This window comes from Erythrolamprus reginae, chromosome 7 (genome assembly GCF_031021105.1).
Source record: "Erythrolamprus reginae isolate rEryReg1 chromosome 7, rEryReg1.hap1, whole genome shotgun sequence".
NCBI classification, from domain to species: domain Eukaryota; kingdom Metazoa; phylum Chordata; class Lepidosauria; order Squamata; family Dipsadidae; genus Erythrolamprus; species Erythrolamprus reginae.
The window spans coordinates 62,461,053-62,475,366 of NC_091956.1; the positions used below are offsets into that span (position 1 = coordinate 62,461,053).

Genomic DNA, 14,314 nt, shown 5'->3' on the forward strand with positions numbered 1-14,314 from the left:
AAGATCATTGTAGAAAATTGTGAATATCTGCCTCATATTCTTACTTAGCTGTTTTCCCAATAATATTGCATAGTATCTGTTTTGCATTAAGTTGAATCATAGAGAGAATGACAGCAGCTGAACTGAACTGAACTTTGGCCAGGAGTAATTTGACACACAAAGAACAGTTGGTCTAGATCTTGTGGGATTTTCGCATACAAAGGGATGAGGTACTGGTGCATAATACACCAGATATTATGTTGGTTGAGAAAAGAAGTGATTATCATCAACATTGCAATATCAGGGAATAGCAAGATAGATGAAAGTAACGTGAAAAAATAGCAAAATGCCAGGACTTAAAAACTGGAATTCAATGATTATGGCACAGACCAGCAGTGGCATTTAAGTGGTGATTGGAACACTGGGTGCTGTCCCAAAAGAATTACATTTAAAACAGCTTAAAATTGACAAAATCACCATCAGTCAAATGCAGAAAGCTGCACTGCTTGGTTCAGCATGTATAGTTTGAAAATATATTACGATGTCCTAGGCTTTGGGTGGGGCTCAACAAGTAACTAATGCCAAATCTGGCAAAACAACTGGCCGTTATGATACAATTATAGATTATAATGATAATGATAATTATAAAACACTTGAAAAACATGTAAGGAAAATGTGATGACAACCTTACATGGGCATGATTTTAAATGGGAACCATCAAGAAAGAAGCAGAAGGTTTAATACTCCCTGCTCAAGAACAAGCACTACAAACCAATGCCATGAAATCCACTGACAATCCAAACTGCCAACTTTACAACGAGAAAGTTGAAACTGTTTCACATTTAATATGTGAATGCAGCAAAATCACGTAAACTGATTATGAAGTTAGACATCATTGAGTTGTTAAATTAGTTCACTGGCCATTATGTGTGTGTGTGGGGGGGGAAACATACCTGTATCCAAAACATCATGGTAGCACAAAGTGGAGAAAGTTAGCAAAAATCAGACAGTGAAGATCTTATTCAGACTTTCAAATACAGACAGATCATCATTTGCCAGATATCACGGTTGTCAAGGGCCGAAGTGTACAGTTTATTGGTATCACTGATCTACATGGCTATGGATGAAATATATAACAGTGATAGCCATCGTCATTAGGGCACTTAATATCATGTCCACGTTTTCACAAAGCACATCAATGCTGACGCTGCTGGCAGTAACCCATATCAACCATTAGCACCAGTCAGTGGCATTTGTAACACTTTTTAAAATGTTCAGTTGACTGAATTTCATATTTAATGAATAAAAGAAACAACAACAGTGTGAGTGAAGAAAATCATGATAAATTATACCACAGCTATACTAAATGGGTAAATAAACATAGACATTAAACAGTACTGTGAATTAAGGGTTCATCAGAGAAATGGCCAGGGATGAATTATTAGGAATGAATTTGAAATGGATTACCTTTCAGAACTTCCCACTTCTATTCCAGACTTCATTCTCCCAAAGCCTCCTAGAGTAGCATGGGGGGAAAATCCACAAACGTCCCTGTTTATGACTGATATTAAATTGCTGAACCCCTGTTCCATATAGTATCTATAAAATAAAATTATGCCCCCAGTGACTGTAAAGTGCATATCCATCTGTTATATCGATAACAATAATAACATGGTTTGCCATTGCAATTTTGAGGATATTTTTCAACTTTGGAGTTTAACCTGTAGTTTTCAGATTTCCTGTTGGTCTCTCAGCCAAGTATTACTCGGACCTGATCCTATTTAGCTTCATATTTTAGATAAGATCATTCAGGTACTGTAAGGTACTGTCTTGCTTTCTCTATTGTTCATGAAAATATGATTTATATCCCACCCTTTTAATCTGATTTTTAAAATCTCATATAAATTACAAAAATATTACAAAATATTAGATTCCAATAATTTAATAGTGAAAAAGGGGAGCTTTATAGATTTTTGAACACTGGATGTTTGATGGCCATACACTAGTTTTGAAATAATGTGTTGTATAGTTTGAGAATAATGGAATAGGTGGCTTGTTTTATGTGGTAGAAAAATGGGCAATTGAGAGAAAGAATATTTTCAAACAAGCCAATTCTACATTTCTTAATAGCAACATATTGTATTTCAAAATGTTTGGTTTAAGTAAAGAATATACTATTTTCACAGCCTCAGCAGGTACACTAGTATTTTTTGCAACATGTTGAAGAAAAGACATTGTACCAAAAGTGGGATTAATTTTTTACAAAATGCAAAATTTTAAGAATTGAAATTAATTATGTCTACAAGTCTATTGATAATATCCCCTGACTCCACCCTTGCTATTGAAGAGGCCATGATATTTGGCTCTGCCCAGATAGTCCAGGGTGGGATATTAAAGGTTTACAAGATCCTTATAAGGTAAGGAGGAATACCAGCATAGACAGGATTTTTAAAAAGTGAATTTAATATACGTACATACATGCATATTGTACATACATACATAGTTTATATTCTTGGTTGTTTAATGGAACTACAAAGTTCAAGATTGTTGTGTGTCTTATACTAAATGCTGGTTTATTTGGCTAGTGGTTTTATATTTCCACAACACACCATTTGATATATGCTCCAAGCTACAATATAATCTGCACAATTTTATTCAGCGTCTCAGTTTTGTTTATATCTGTTGTGAGATATAAAGTAGGTTTGTTTTATCCTTGGTGCCATTATTTGTTGTATATAAAAAGTCAAAATTGAATCTATACAATCATCACTTATCTCTTTGAGGTTTAAGATATTTTTACAATATTTGTAAGATATTTGTATACCAGAAAGAGTAAAAATTATATACATTTTATTAAGAAATAGGTTGATTGATAACAAAAAATGGGCTGACACAAACACAGAAAAATATTTTTCCATTTTAGAATCTGCACCAAGTTCTCCAAGAATAGGAAGTCTAAATACTAAGAAAAGCATTGAAACAAGCAATCTTGAAATTATATCCAAAGCATTATCTACAAGCCTCCCGGATTTGGATTCCGAACCTTGGATAGAAGTTAAAAAAAGACAACGTCCCTCCTTAGTTAAGCCAAAGGTAATGCTTAAAATGTTAATTTTAATTTGTATTTTTTCTAAAAAAAATCCCTCCTGTAAATGTAGAGCAAGTCTAGGGAAAGTAGCTCATATTGGGACATAATTCCCAGATAAGATATCCACGAAATGTTGTCTATACAAATAACTTATGGTTGTCTCATTAAAAGATTGAAATACAGTACCATATTTAAGAAAAAGGCATTACATAAGAGAAATAGAAAAAGTAGCAAACAAAGATCAGTTTTGACAACATAGTATGGCATAATGAATTATATGCATAAATACCCACTTTGTTCAACTGATCATTGCTGGTATTTTTCTTTGAATAGACTGTAGAAAGAACTTTGTTTAATTGCTTCTCTGGATAAACATTTGGGATTTAGGAAATGCATATTAAGATGACAGCTGCAGATCATATGTTATATATCATGTGCAGTTGTGGGAAAAGAAAATAATATGTAAAATCTATTGACCACAGTACTGACATATTTAAATTCATTAGATTCATTAATCTGTACATTCTGTTCTGGTTTTATTTTTTTAAGCACAAATGTTAAAATTTCTGCTGATAATTGATCTATAATTTCGCCATGCAAATATTTTTATTTTTGCAAGAATAATAAACATTTTATTGCCATTTTGAGGAATCTGGGTCTGGATGTGAAGAATTGACAAATCAACAACCACTGCCACCATCTTCTGAAGAACAGGAAGAACTTGATTTTTTGTTTGATGAAGAGATGGAACAAATAGAAGGCAGGAAGAATACATTCACAGAATGGTCAGAAAGTGATTCAGATTATGAAATTGATGATCAAGACTTAAATAAGATTTTGATTGTGACACAAACCCCACCATATATGAGAAAACATCCTGGAGGAGATAGAACAGGCAACCATGTGTCACGTGCAAAAATTACATCAGAACTTGCCAAAGTTATCAATGATGGATTATACTACTATGAACAGGATTTGTGGACGGAGCAAAGTGAAAATGATTGTATTGCTATGAAGGTAATTATGAGTTTGAGCAATTAATATAATATTATAATATAATATAATATATAATATAATATAATATAATATAATGAATGTGGCTGATATTGCCGTAATCCTTCAGCACAGTAGATGAAAATATATTTGAAGAATTTAACAAATTCTAGTTGTAAGTAAAGACCGGGAAGGAAACTGTTTCAAAATAAAAGTAATAAAGTAATAAAAACTCAGTCATAATTGTCTCTTGAAACTGAGTGGAAAACTAAAACACAGTTTTGAATATTCATAGTAAAGATTTTTTCAAGTAGACAGGTAAATGATATATTACTAGATCATTGGCAATAATAGTTGTTTAACTAAATATATATTTATTTTAGAGAATAAGATGGAAGATGAGAATTATGAAACATTTTTTTTCTTAGATACCATATTTTTCAGAGTATAAGATACACCTAGATTTTAGAGGAGGAAAACAAGGAAAAAGTATTCTGAACCAAATAGTGTAGTGATATATTATTAAATAATATATTTTATTAAATACCAGTGTAGCAGAATACTTTTTCCAACCATGTACATTTTTTTACAAACTTCAAACTTGACACCTTTAAAACTTGAGGAATTCAACTCCCAGAATTCTTCCTCCAGTCATACTAGCTCAGGAATGGGAATTGAAATCCCCAAGACTTAAACTTGCCAAGTTTGAAAAACCTTGCATCCTTTACCCAGAGATCTTCAAACTTGAGACCTTTAAGACTAGTAGATTTCAACTCCCAGAATTCCTCCTCCAGTCATGCTAGATGGGGTAATTCTGCAAAAAACAAGCCATTTTTACTGGGGTCTTTTTGCAAAAATGAGATGGGCAAAGGGTTTGGGTAGCCTTCAGAGAGCAGGTGCTGGGGGATGGCAAAAATGCCTCCATTTTGGGGGAAAAACCAGGCCATCTTTCTCCCATTTTTTCACAAAAAATGATGGTATTTTTGCCTTCCCCCAGCACAAGAGCTCTCTGCAGGCTTCCCAGACCCTTTGCCCACCACATTTCCCCCCAAAAACAGTAAAAAAAAGTCCAGTTTTCCGCAAAAAACATGGGCATCTTTGCCATCCCTCAGCACCCAGGAGCTCTCTGCAGACTTTCTAGCCCCTCTGTCCGCCCCATTTTTGTGAAAAATGGGATGCGGGGGCAGGACTTTGGGAGACCAAAAATAGTTGTATTCTGTGTATACGATGCATCAACATTTCCACCCTCTTTTTTGGGGTGGGTGGGGGGTGGGGGGTGAGCATCTTACACTCTGAAAAATACAGTAATTAAGATCTGGTCTTTGTCTAAGTGCTCTCTTAATCCTATAATTTAAATAATTTGCTCGATGAGAAATGATTTTAAATTGAGAGCATAGGATATGAATTTGAGAAAACTGAAAACGTCAATCATTATCAGCACCATAGTATTTTAGTTCTCTGTTGCTAAGTGAAATAATTATTTGATATTTTAAATTTATTTTGTAGAAAACACTTTAATATTATTAGCATTAAATATGTTGATTATTTTGCATTTGTCCTGTGCACTATTATTCTTATTATAGTAAAGTTTTACACATTTCAGCAAGAAGTTGAAAATTTTAAGAAGTTACATCTCATCAGCAAAGAAGAATTTGATAGTCTTACTCCTGAATATGTAATGGATTCAAATCAGGATGATTCTCCTGGGCCTTCAAAAGGTATGTAGGTCTGGTATTACAAAAATGTTACACTATCAAGATGACAATTTAGTATGATAAAATATGGATAATTTTTAAATATTTTCTCCAATATTAATATGCTAATTGATTTTATCCCATTCAGTTACTAGAGCTATCTGTATATATGTATTTAGAACATATGTGTGGAATGGTTCTTGGTTGAATATTTCATAATTTCTTACAAAACAATTAGCTTTGTTTTTGCTTTTCATTACTGTTAAAAAGAATTCTAATTTTTCATAAGCCTGTTGCTACTAGACCAAACAATGTTTCATTTTGAGATAGTGTAGGAGGTAAACTAGAACTATGTTAATCTAGGGTAGCAAAAAATCAGAACTCTAATATCTGCCAGTTGTAACTTTTATAAAAAGACATAAATTTTCACAAGCTGCATTTCATTTCAGCAGATACTTAGAATATTTTGTGGTAGTACATAATTAGAGAACATAAATGGGAAGTAATACCCTGTTTCCCCGGTAGTAAGACACCCCCGATTGTAAGACGTATCAGGGGTTTCAGGGGGGTCGGCTAATATAAGCCGTACCCCGAAAGTAAGACATATGTCTTACTTTCGGGGAAACACGGGGGTATTGCTGGGGGGGGAGCACGATGACGTCGCTTCCAAGCTCCCCGCGCGCCCTCCCCCTCGCCTCGCCGCGGCGCCACCGCCTCTTCCCTGGCTTGGCAAAGCGAAGGACGGCGCTGGTCCGAAGCGAGCCGAGCGGGCGGCGGCTTGCAGTGAAGGCGCTCGTCCCAGCAACCGAGTCCTGCCGAGGCTCGGCTGCAAGCGGCCAGCGAGGCCAACCAGCTCCGAGGTGAGCGGCCGGAGCTGCGCCCTCCTTCGCCCGCCTCCTTTCCGGCAGGCAGGTGGGGCTGCCCAACTGCGCAGAGCGGCTCCTCCCCTCCAGACACACGCTTCCCCGACACGCGTCTGTGGCTCCACGCGTGCACGCCGCTTGGAGCCCTGAGGTTGAACTTGGAAAAGGGCTCACGAGGCTCCTGTCCCGTCGGCTGCCCTTCTGGACTCTGGGGAGATGCCTTCGGGAACGCGACCCTTTCAATTTTTTTACAATGTAAGACATACCCCGAAAGTAAGACGTAGTGGGGCTTTTGGGGGTAAAAAGAAAGTAAGACACTGTCTTACTTTCGGGGAAACACGGTAAATGTATGGTCTTTGCAATTTCCATTATCTATTTTGTTTTTTTAATTTAATCTCAAATTAATTTAATTTAAATTTTAATATCTGGTGATATATATTACACACAAAAATGTGGAATATGTAAAGGATAACACAAATATGCAAAATAAGAGAAGAATAAATAAAAATAGGCCCAGTGACTAGACCAGTGCTATTGAGACCAAGTAAAATAAAAAGATAGTACTTACTATACACGTATTAATCATATGGTTTTTCTAATTAGATGTTACTGAAGAGCTGGCTTGTCAACTGTTTGGTGTCCAGGAAATACCTCCAACAACAATGGCTCGCTCACTGCCAACAGCTGTTCCTGAATCTCCTGGAATTCACCCTACCAGAACACCTAAAACACCTCGTACACCAAGATTGCAAGATCCTAACAAAACACCAAGATTCTATCCTGTGGTTAAAGAAGCAAGAATTATTGATGTTGGGGTAACTAAACCAAAATACATTTCTGGATTATAGTAAATTATTGCTATTACCTCCAGAGGGCAGTTTTTGAAACTTGTTGTATTCCTTGCTAAGTCAAAGCTGCTGAATCTCTTTTGAAATGCATTGGTTAAGACTAGTAGTTGAGTAGTCAGCCATAACCAACTTTATGACCTCATAATGCATATGATGTGTAAAGTAAAATTTTATGAAACTGGATTTTAATTAGACTCTGATTCTTCAGAAAAGTGGCTCCAGTCACACCAGGAAAATATAATGCTATATTTTATTTCAGACACGAAGGAAAAGAAAAACACGGCATAGTACCAACCCTCCATTAGAAAGTCATGTTGGCTGGGTAATGGATTCCAAGGATCACAGACCAAGAACATCTTCCATAAGGTAGAAATAATTTATTATGTACTAATAGTCTTAATTTGTGTCATTGATGAAGTTAATATAATCACTTGGTCTTTCAAAATATGAAAAAGTGGAAGATGTTACTTTCCTAAAAGCAACATACTCAAAAATATACTCAAGATTTGACCAAGGATATTGCTAGAAGTCAAATTGCTTTTCCCCTGTTGAATCTATGGGAGTTATAAAGCTAGTAAAAATGACATTTGTTAATTTCCTTTCCTCCTTTCATTTGGAATGTCCTTAAAAGAACGAAAGTTTACACTATTAGGTGTAAAAACAAATAAGGTTTCTTTGGTTTTTTTCTCTTTTATTACTTACTTTTATTTCTAAAATGCTTTTCACAGCAGCAGGGCGTTAATTATTTTCGGCACTGATCACATATGTCTGATAGGCACTCCACAAAACATTGTAAAAAAAAAAGTGTTCACCCAGAACATTTAAGAAATGAAGGAAAATAGATGTTAAATCCTCCAATCACCTTGCACATTTAAGTAAATGCCAACACCTCACCCGATCCATTGCTCCTGTACATTTTACACAACTTTTATCAATTGTTAAGGTAAAGGAATGTTCAAGTAAAACTAACAAAACTGTACCTCAGCTCCTGGATAAGAAATTTTGCCAAAGTAAAAAATAAGTTTCCACAAATTCCAATATTTATATTTGAAATTTGTAACATAAAATTTATGGTGGCTTGTGATGATAAATTATGTAAGGAGAATATGAACTATATCAAGTTCACATAGCTATGGATGTTGTTATTTTGTAATGAAATTATTATAGATGTTGACTTTTATTACAAGTTTATTGGAATCGGTAGTATTGAAGGTAGCAGTTGAGATATAATCAGTGTGACCAAACATTTTTCATGATGTTTGGAACTAATGCAATATCGCAAGGGCCACAAATTAATTGCATTCAAAAATCTTGTTCAGTATCTACTTCAGGATTTTTCGGGGAATTATTTTTGTATAAGTTGAATGGGAAAGTCACTGTATTAGGTTCAAACTTGGTAACCATAGCAATCAACACTAACAAGTATTATTTTCAAAATATAATTATTTTAAAGTCTTTATCAAGCTATTATTAATTGCAAAAATCAGTGGAAAATTTACCAGCCCATATAATTGATAATGATGCACATTTTAGATTCATATGATAATTTTCACTGGAAAGTTTTCCAATGGAACCTAAAAACTTCCACATGAATTTTTTCTCACTGTTCTGGAAACATGCATTGTTGCTAAACTGTTTCATATTTTTTTTCATTATTATGCATGTGTTATACCTTAAAATAATACTCATGAATTATTTTATTTTGATTAATTATCAATATTATCTAAAATTAAATTAATCAAAGCAAGAAAGAAACTAGCTATCTCAATAAAATAGTACATGACAGTTTGAATAGAACATATGACTAACCACTAAATACAGTCAGTGATTAGCAGACTAACAAAGGTTTTTATAGCCTTTATTTCAAAGTAATTCGCATGACTTTTTATAGTTGACAAATCAAATACTGTGATATCTTGTCTTACGAACTTAATTGGTTCTGGGAGGAGGTTCATAAGGTGAAAAGTTTGTAAGACGAAACAATGTTTTCCATAGGAAACAATGTAAAACCGATTAATGTGTGCAAGCCGGGGGGGGGGAAATCACAAAAACGGCGCTCCGCTGGGCGCCGCTGCCCAGCTGTCACCTTCTGAAACAGCTGGGCGCTTCTCAGCATTCTCCCGAACGCCGAACCCAGAAGTTCGGAAAAAGTTCAGGTTCAGGAGAACGCCGAGAAGCACTGCTGCCCAGCTGTCACCTTCCGAAAAAGCTGGCGGGCTTCTCGGCATTCTCCCGCACGCCAAACCTGGAAGTTTGGCAAAATTTCAGGTTCGGGAGAACACCGAGAAGCACCACCCCCCGGCTGTCACCTTCGTAGAAGAGCCGTGGAGCTGTCGGCCAGTCGGGAGGCTCAAACGGAGGTGGGGAATCCCAATAGAGAATTCCAGGGGCGGAGATTTGACATCACGGAGACATCCTTCCTGGAGTCCACGTTTTGGCTGGCCAGGAAGGACGTCTCTGTGACATCAAAGCTCCGCCCCTGGAATTCCCTATTGGGATTCCCCACCTCCGTTTGAGCCTCCCGACCAGCCGACAGCTCCACAGCTCTTCTGGGAAGGTGATAGCCAGGCAGCGGCGCTTCTCGGCATTCTCCCAAACCTGAACTTTTGCCAAACCTCTGGGTTTGGCGTTCGGGAGAATGCCGAAAAGCGCCCCGGCTGTTTCGGAAAGTGACAGCTGGGTGGCGGCGCCCAGCATAGCGTCCATTTTTGCGATCCTGGGACGTGGGGTTTCCCCATGGAGGGGAGCCTCAGCGGAATCCCAGGATCGCAAAAACGGGTACTTCGCTTGCAATGGAAGTCCAGAGGCGGGGCATCCCGCCGGCGGCGGCAGGTTCGAAAGGCAAAAAAAGTTCATAAGAAGAGGCAAAAAAATTCCGAACCCCGGGTTCGTATCTCGAAAAGTTCATATGACGAGAGGTTCGTATCATGAGGTACTACTGTATATCAACTATATCAAATACAGAGCTATAAGAACTGTTATTATTTAGAATTGTTTTTCATTGTATTTATTGTATGGTTAAATATTGTATAATTAAAACTACTGTTTTGAAATGTTTAGAATCAATAGATTTGAATGTCCAGAAAAGTTAGCATGCTTCTTAGGGAAATATGCTGTGATAGAATGCAGGCAACTGATAGCATGTCCTAAAGCAGTGGTGTTAATCTGGTGGTCCAGACACATTATGCACAGACCACACCCATCCCCGCTCTACAAAGGGAAGAAAGGTCGTGAAGCTGTCATTATTATTAATGTGTCCTAAAGCAATGGTCCTCAACCTTTCTGGTCCACGGAGTTGGGAGTGGGGGTTGATGGTTTCATTCATGCAGTCTAGATCCTGCTTATGCGCAAATGAAGCTTCGTGTGTGGGGATTAGGGACCCTTGTCTTAAAATTTTCCATATTAAAAATATTATAGGTAGTCTTCACTTAATGATCAGTTGCTTAGTGACTGTCAGAAGTTATGACAGATCTTCCCACTGCCACTTAGAAGCTGTTTCAAAGTCCTGATAGAGAGAGATGCAGGCATGTGGTCTCATTTTGGGAGCTTGGCAACCAGTTCGCATGTACATCCAGTTGCAACATCCTGTGGAATATGATTTTTGGCTTCTTTTGCTGGTTTCAAGCATTTACTTCAGGTTCCAGCAAAAAAACACCCATGGAGGAAAGTGGACTCATTTAAAGGCCACATCTACTTAATGACCATAGTATTCATGATTTTCTCAAAAATGGTTATAAAAATTGGGCATGTGACCTGTTTAATGATTGTTATGATTTCTAAATTATGATCAAAAGTTGAAGATACCCTATGAGTGGAAAGCAAGCATGTTGGGAAAGAGGAAAAATATTTCTCATGTAACTATATTACTGATAGTAACTTTCTATGTTCTACCATTTTTGGCACAGGTAAGTGCTCACATAGATAGCCAGCTTGGTGTAGAGCAGGGGTGTTAAACTCATGGTGTCACATTTTCATCACATGGGATATCGTGACTTTTCCCCCTTCACTAAATGGGGTGGGTGTGGCCAGCATGCGACACATCTGGCCTGTGTGCCATGAGTTTGTCATCTCTGGTGTAGAGGGCATCAGGCTGGAAATTGGAAGACCATGAATTCTACTCTTGCCTTAGACACAAAGCCACAAGTCACTTTCTCTTAGCCCTTAACCCTGATGAGACAATGGCAAACCACTTGTGAAAGACCTTGCCAAATAAACCTCAAGGCCTTCTCCAGACGGTCTTCAAGAACTGTACATGATGAAATGGAAGGAACACGCCTCCCCAATTGAATAAACTCAAGACATAGCTCTATGCTCATTCTGAAAGTTCAATTTAATGTTTTGTAAAATGACTACTGTTAATGTTAGAAATTGAAACCATCTTCTGAATTACATTTTTAAAGCATTACAAAAGACATTTTTCAAAAAAATCTGAGATTTGTTTGTTTCATTTCACATAGTAGTTCAAATGCATCACCACTAGAAGGTGCTCCGCTGTCAGGAAGTTATGGATATACCCCTCATTCACTTCCTAAATTTCAACATCCTTCTCATGAACTTCTGAAGGAAAATGGTTTTACTCAGCAAGTGTACCATAAATACCGCCGTAGATGCCTAAATGGTAAAAATCTAATATTTGTCATTTTTAATTGAAAGAAATAACATATTTATTATATTAATTAATTTATTTAACATATTTAGAAAGCATCTCCCTCGTAGAGTGTTGTATAAATAAATAAATGTGAAGCAAATAGTATTGTATTATTTCCAAAAATTGGAGCAAGTTCATTTCAACAAAATGAATAAAAATGCAGGTGAATAAACATTAATTCATATTTGCTTTTTCAGTATATTCTAATGCTCTCTTTTCTATTTCTCTCACAATACAACTGAGATTATTATTTATTTAAGCACATGGTAATGAAATGAAAAAAAAGTTCATTGGTCAATAATTAACAAGCTTTGAAATACTGACCTTGTTGGAATATTAATTTTAACACATAGATAAATGTGGTGCATGATTTTAACATTCAGAAAATTATTTTTAAATTATTAGCTAGGTTGCTACCTTTATAATATAATTTAGTATAAATTGTTTGTCAATTAGAGGAAATATACTGTACTGTAATTCTAAACAGGTTACTTCATACTATTATCTTTTTTCCCCTTCTTGTCTCTAGAAAGGAAACGGTTGGGAATTGGCCAGTCTCAAGAAATGAATACACTCTTTCGTTTTTGGTCCTTTTTTCTTAGAGACCACTTTAATAAGAAAATGTATGAAGAATTCAGGCAACTAGCTCTAGATGATGCAAAAGAACATTATAGGTAATAATAAAAGTTTTGTAGTTTTGTAAAATTATACACAGTTCCATATTACATATATAATAATATTAGTAGTACTGGTTAGTAGTACATGCAGTGGATAGACAATGGCTAGCGTGATGATGATGAAACAGCACAAACAAAAAGAACTACGGTATATGCTTTTCTGCTTGTCTACATAATAAGAAAGAAGAAAAGAAGTCACATGAAGTCAAACTACTTATCTATTTATTCATTGCTTTTAGGTACGGCCTGGAATGCTTGTTCCGTTTTTATAGTTATGGGCTGGAAAAGAAGTTCAGGCAAGAGATCTTCAAAGATTTCCAAGACGAAACAAAAAGAGATTATGAATCTGGTAATGCATTTTTATATTTTTCCCCATGATATTCTTTAACTTCTTGTTTCATATTTTTAATATGCTAATCTGTTTTTTTTTAGGTCAACTTTATGGGCTAGAAAAATTTTGGGCTTATCTGAAGTATTCACAGTCTAAAACTCCACCTATTGATCCCAAACTTCAGGAATATCTATGCAATTTTAAAAGATTGGAAGATTTCAGAGTTGATGTGAGTGTTGACATTCTCTCAAACAAATTAATTTGAATAAACTAAGCACAATTTGTTTAAAAGAAAAAAAATGAAAAGGACCAATACCGCCATCATTAGATGTATCTATAGTCCATCCAGAACAAATGTGCATGGCTGAAATACCAGATGGAAACTGTTGTACAAGGACAAAGAGTGACTTAATATGTATAAAGATTAAATTCTTAACATTTTCTCATTGTGGCACTAGGCTTACTGTTTTGGTAAATATATAATATTCAAAATATCAAAAACTTAAAAATAATATCATAATGAATTCTCATAAACATTCTGGTAAATTGTTTTAGCCTCCGATTAATGAAGAATCTGGGAGAAAAAGGCATTTACCTGGTGAGGAAAGTGATCATCGCAGACATCAATCCAACACTGCTTCCAAGATCCTTGCTGGTAATTCCACAGCTGTTTCTCAGACGTGGGTCCCAATAAATTTTCCCACTACAAATACTGTACAGGAGTTGAATAACAACATACACCAGAATAGTACTGCCACAAAATCAAGATGTGATATAACTGAGCAGTAGACTTTCAGTAAGCTTGAACCTTAAGATCAACTCCTAATGCCAGTATTTTAGCTCAAGGATCTTCAGGGAGAGCTATTTTAAAGCTTGATTAAAACAAATGTATAGGAAAAAAAAGAGAATTGCATCTGCTTTCTGACAAGATTAATTCCAAGTAAATTCCCTTTGTTCAATTATATTGAATTCAAGCATCATGAGAGATCCTTGGGAAATACCTATTACTCTTTTGTTATCCCAAGTTACTGTTTACAGCAGCAGCATTCCAAAAGAATATACATAAATACTTTGGAATGCCTTACAATCCAGCTTGTATTTTTTAAAGGAAGTTATATTCTTTTTGTAGTATAGGAATGTTTTACCATCAGGTTATCTATCATTAGTTCTACTTATAAAAGCCAAAAAGAAAA

General features: G+C 35.9%; 1 protein-coding gene across 2 annotated transcripts in view; it reads left to right on the forward strand.

Annotated features, from left to right (window-relative positions):
- LARP1B (La ribonucleoprotein 1B) overlaps positions 1–14,314 on the forward strand; it is a 36,346-nt gene extending 22,032 nt beyond the window's left edge. For both annotated transcript variants that reach the window (XM_070757700.1, XM_070757701.1), the window contains 10 exons: positions 2,903–3,072; positions 3,716–4,084; positions 5,664–5,778; positions 7,221–7,432; positions 7,725–7,831; positions 11,923–12,083; positions 12,643–12,787; positions 13,030–13,139; positions 13,223–13,350; positions 13,677–14,314. In XM_070757700.1, the coding sequence (XP_070613801.1) occupies positions 2,903–3,072; positions 3,716–4,084; positions 5,664–5,778; positions 7,221–7,432; positions 7,725–7,831; positions 11,923–12,083; positions 12,643–12,787; positions 13,030–13,139; positions 13,223–13,350; positions 13,677–13,910 (1,751 nt within the window). In that variant the 3' untranslated portion in view covers positions 13,911–14,314. The remainder of the gene's footprint in view (positions 1–2,902; positions 3,073–3,715; positions 4,085–5,663; positions 5,779–7,220; positions 7,433–7,724; positions 7,832–11,922; positions 12,084–12,642; positions 12,788–13,029; positions 13,140–13,222; positions 13,351–13,676) is intronic.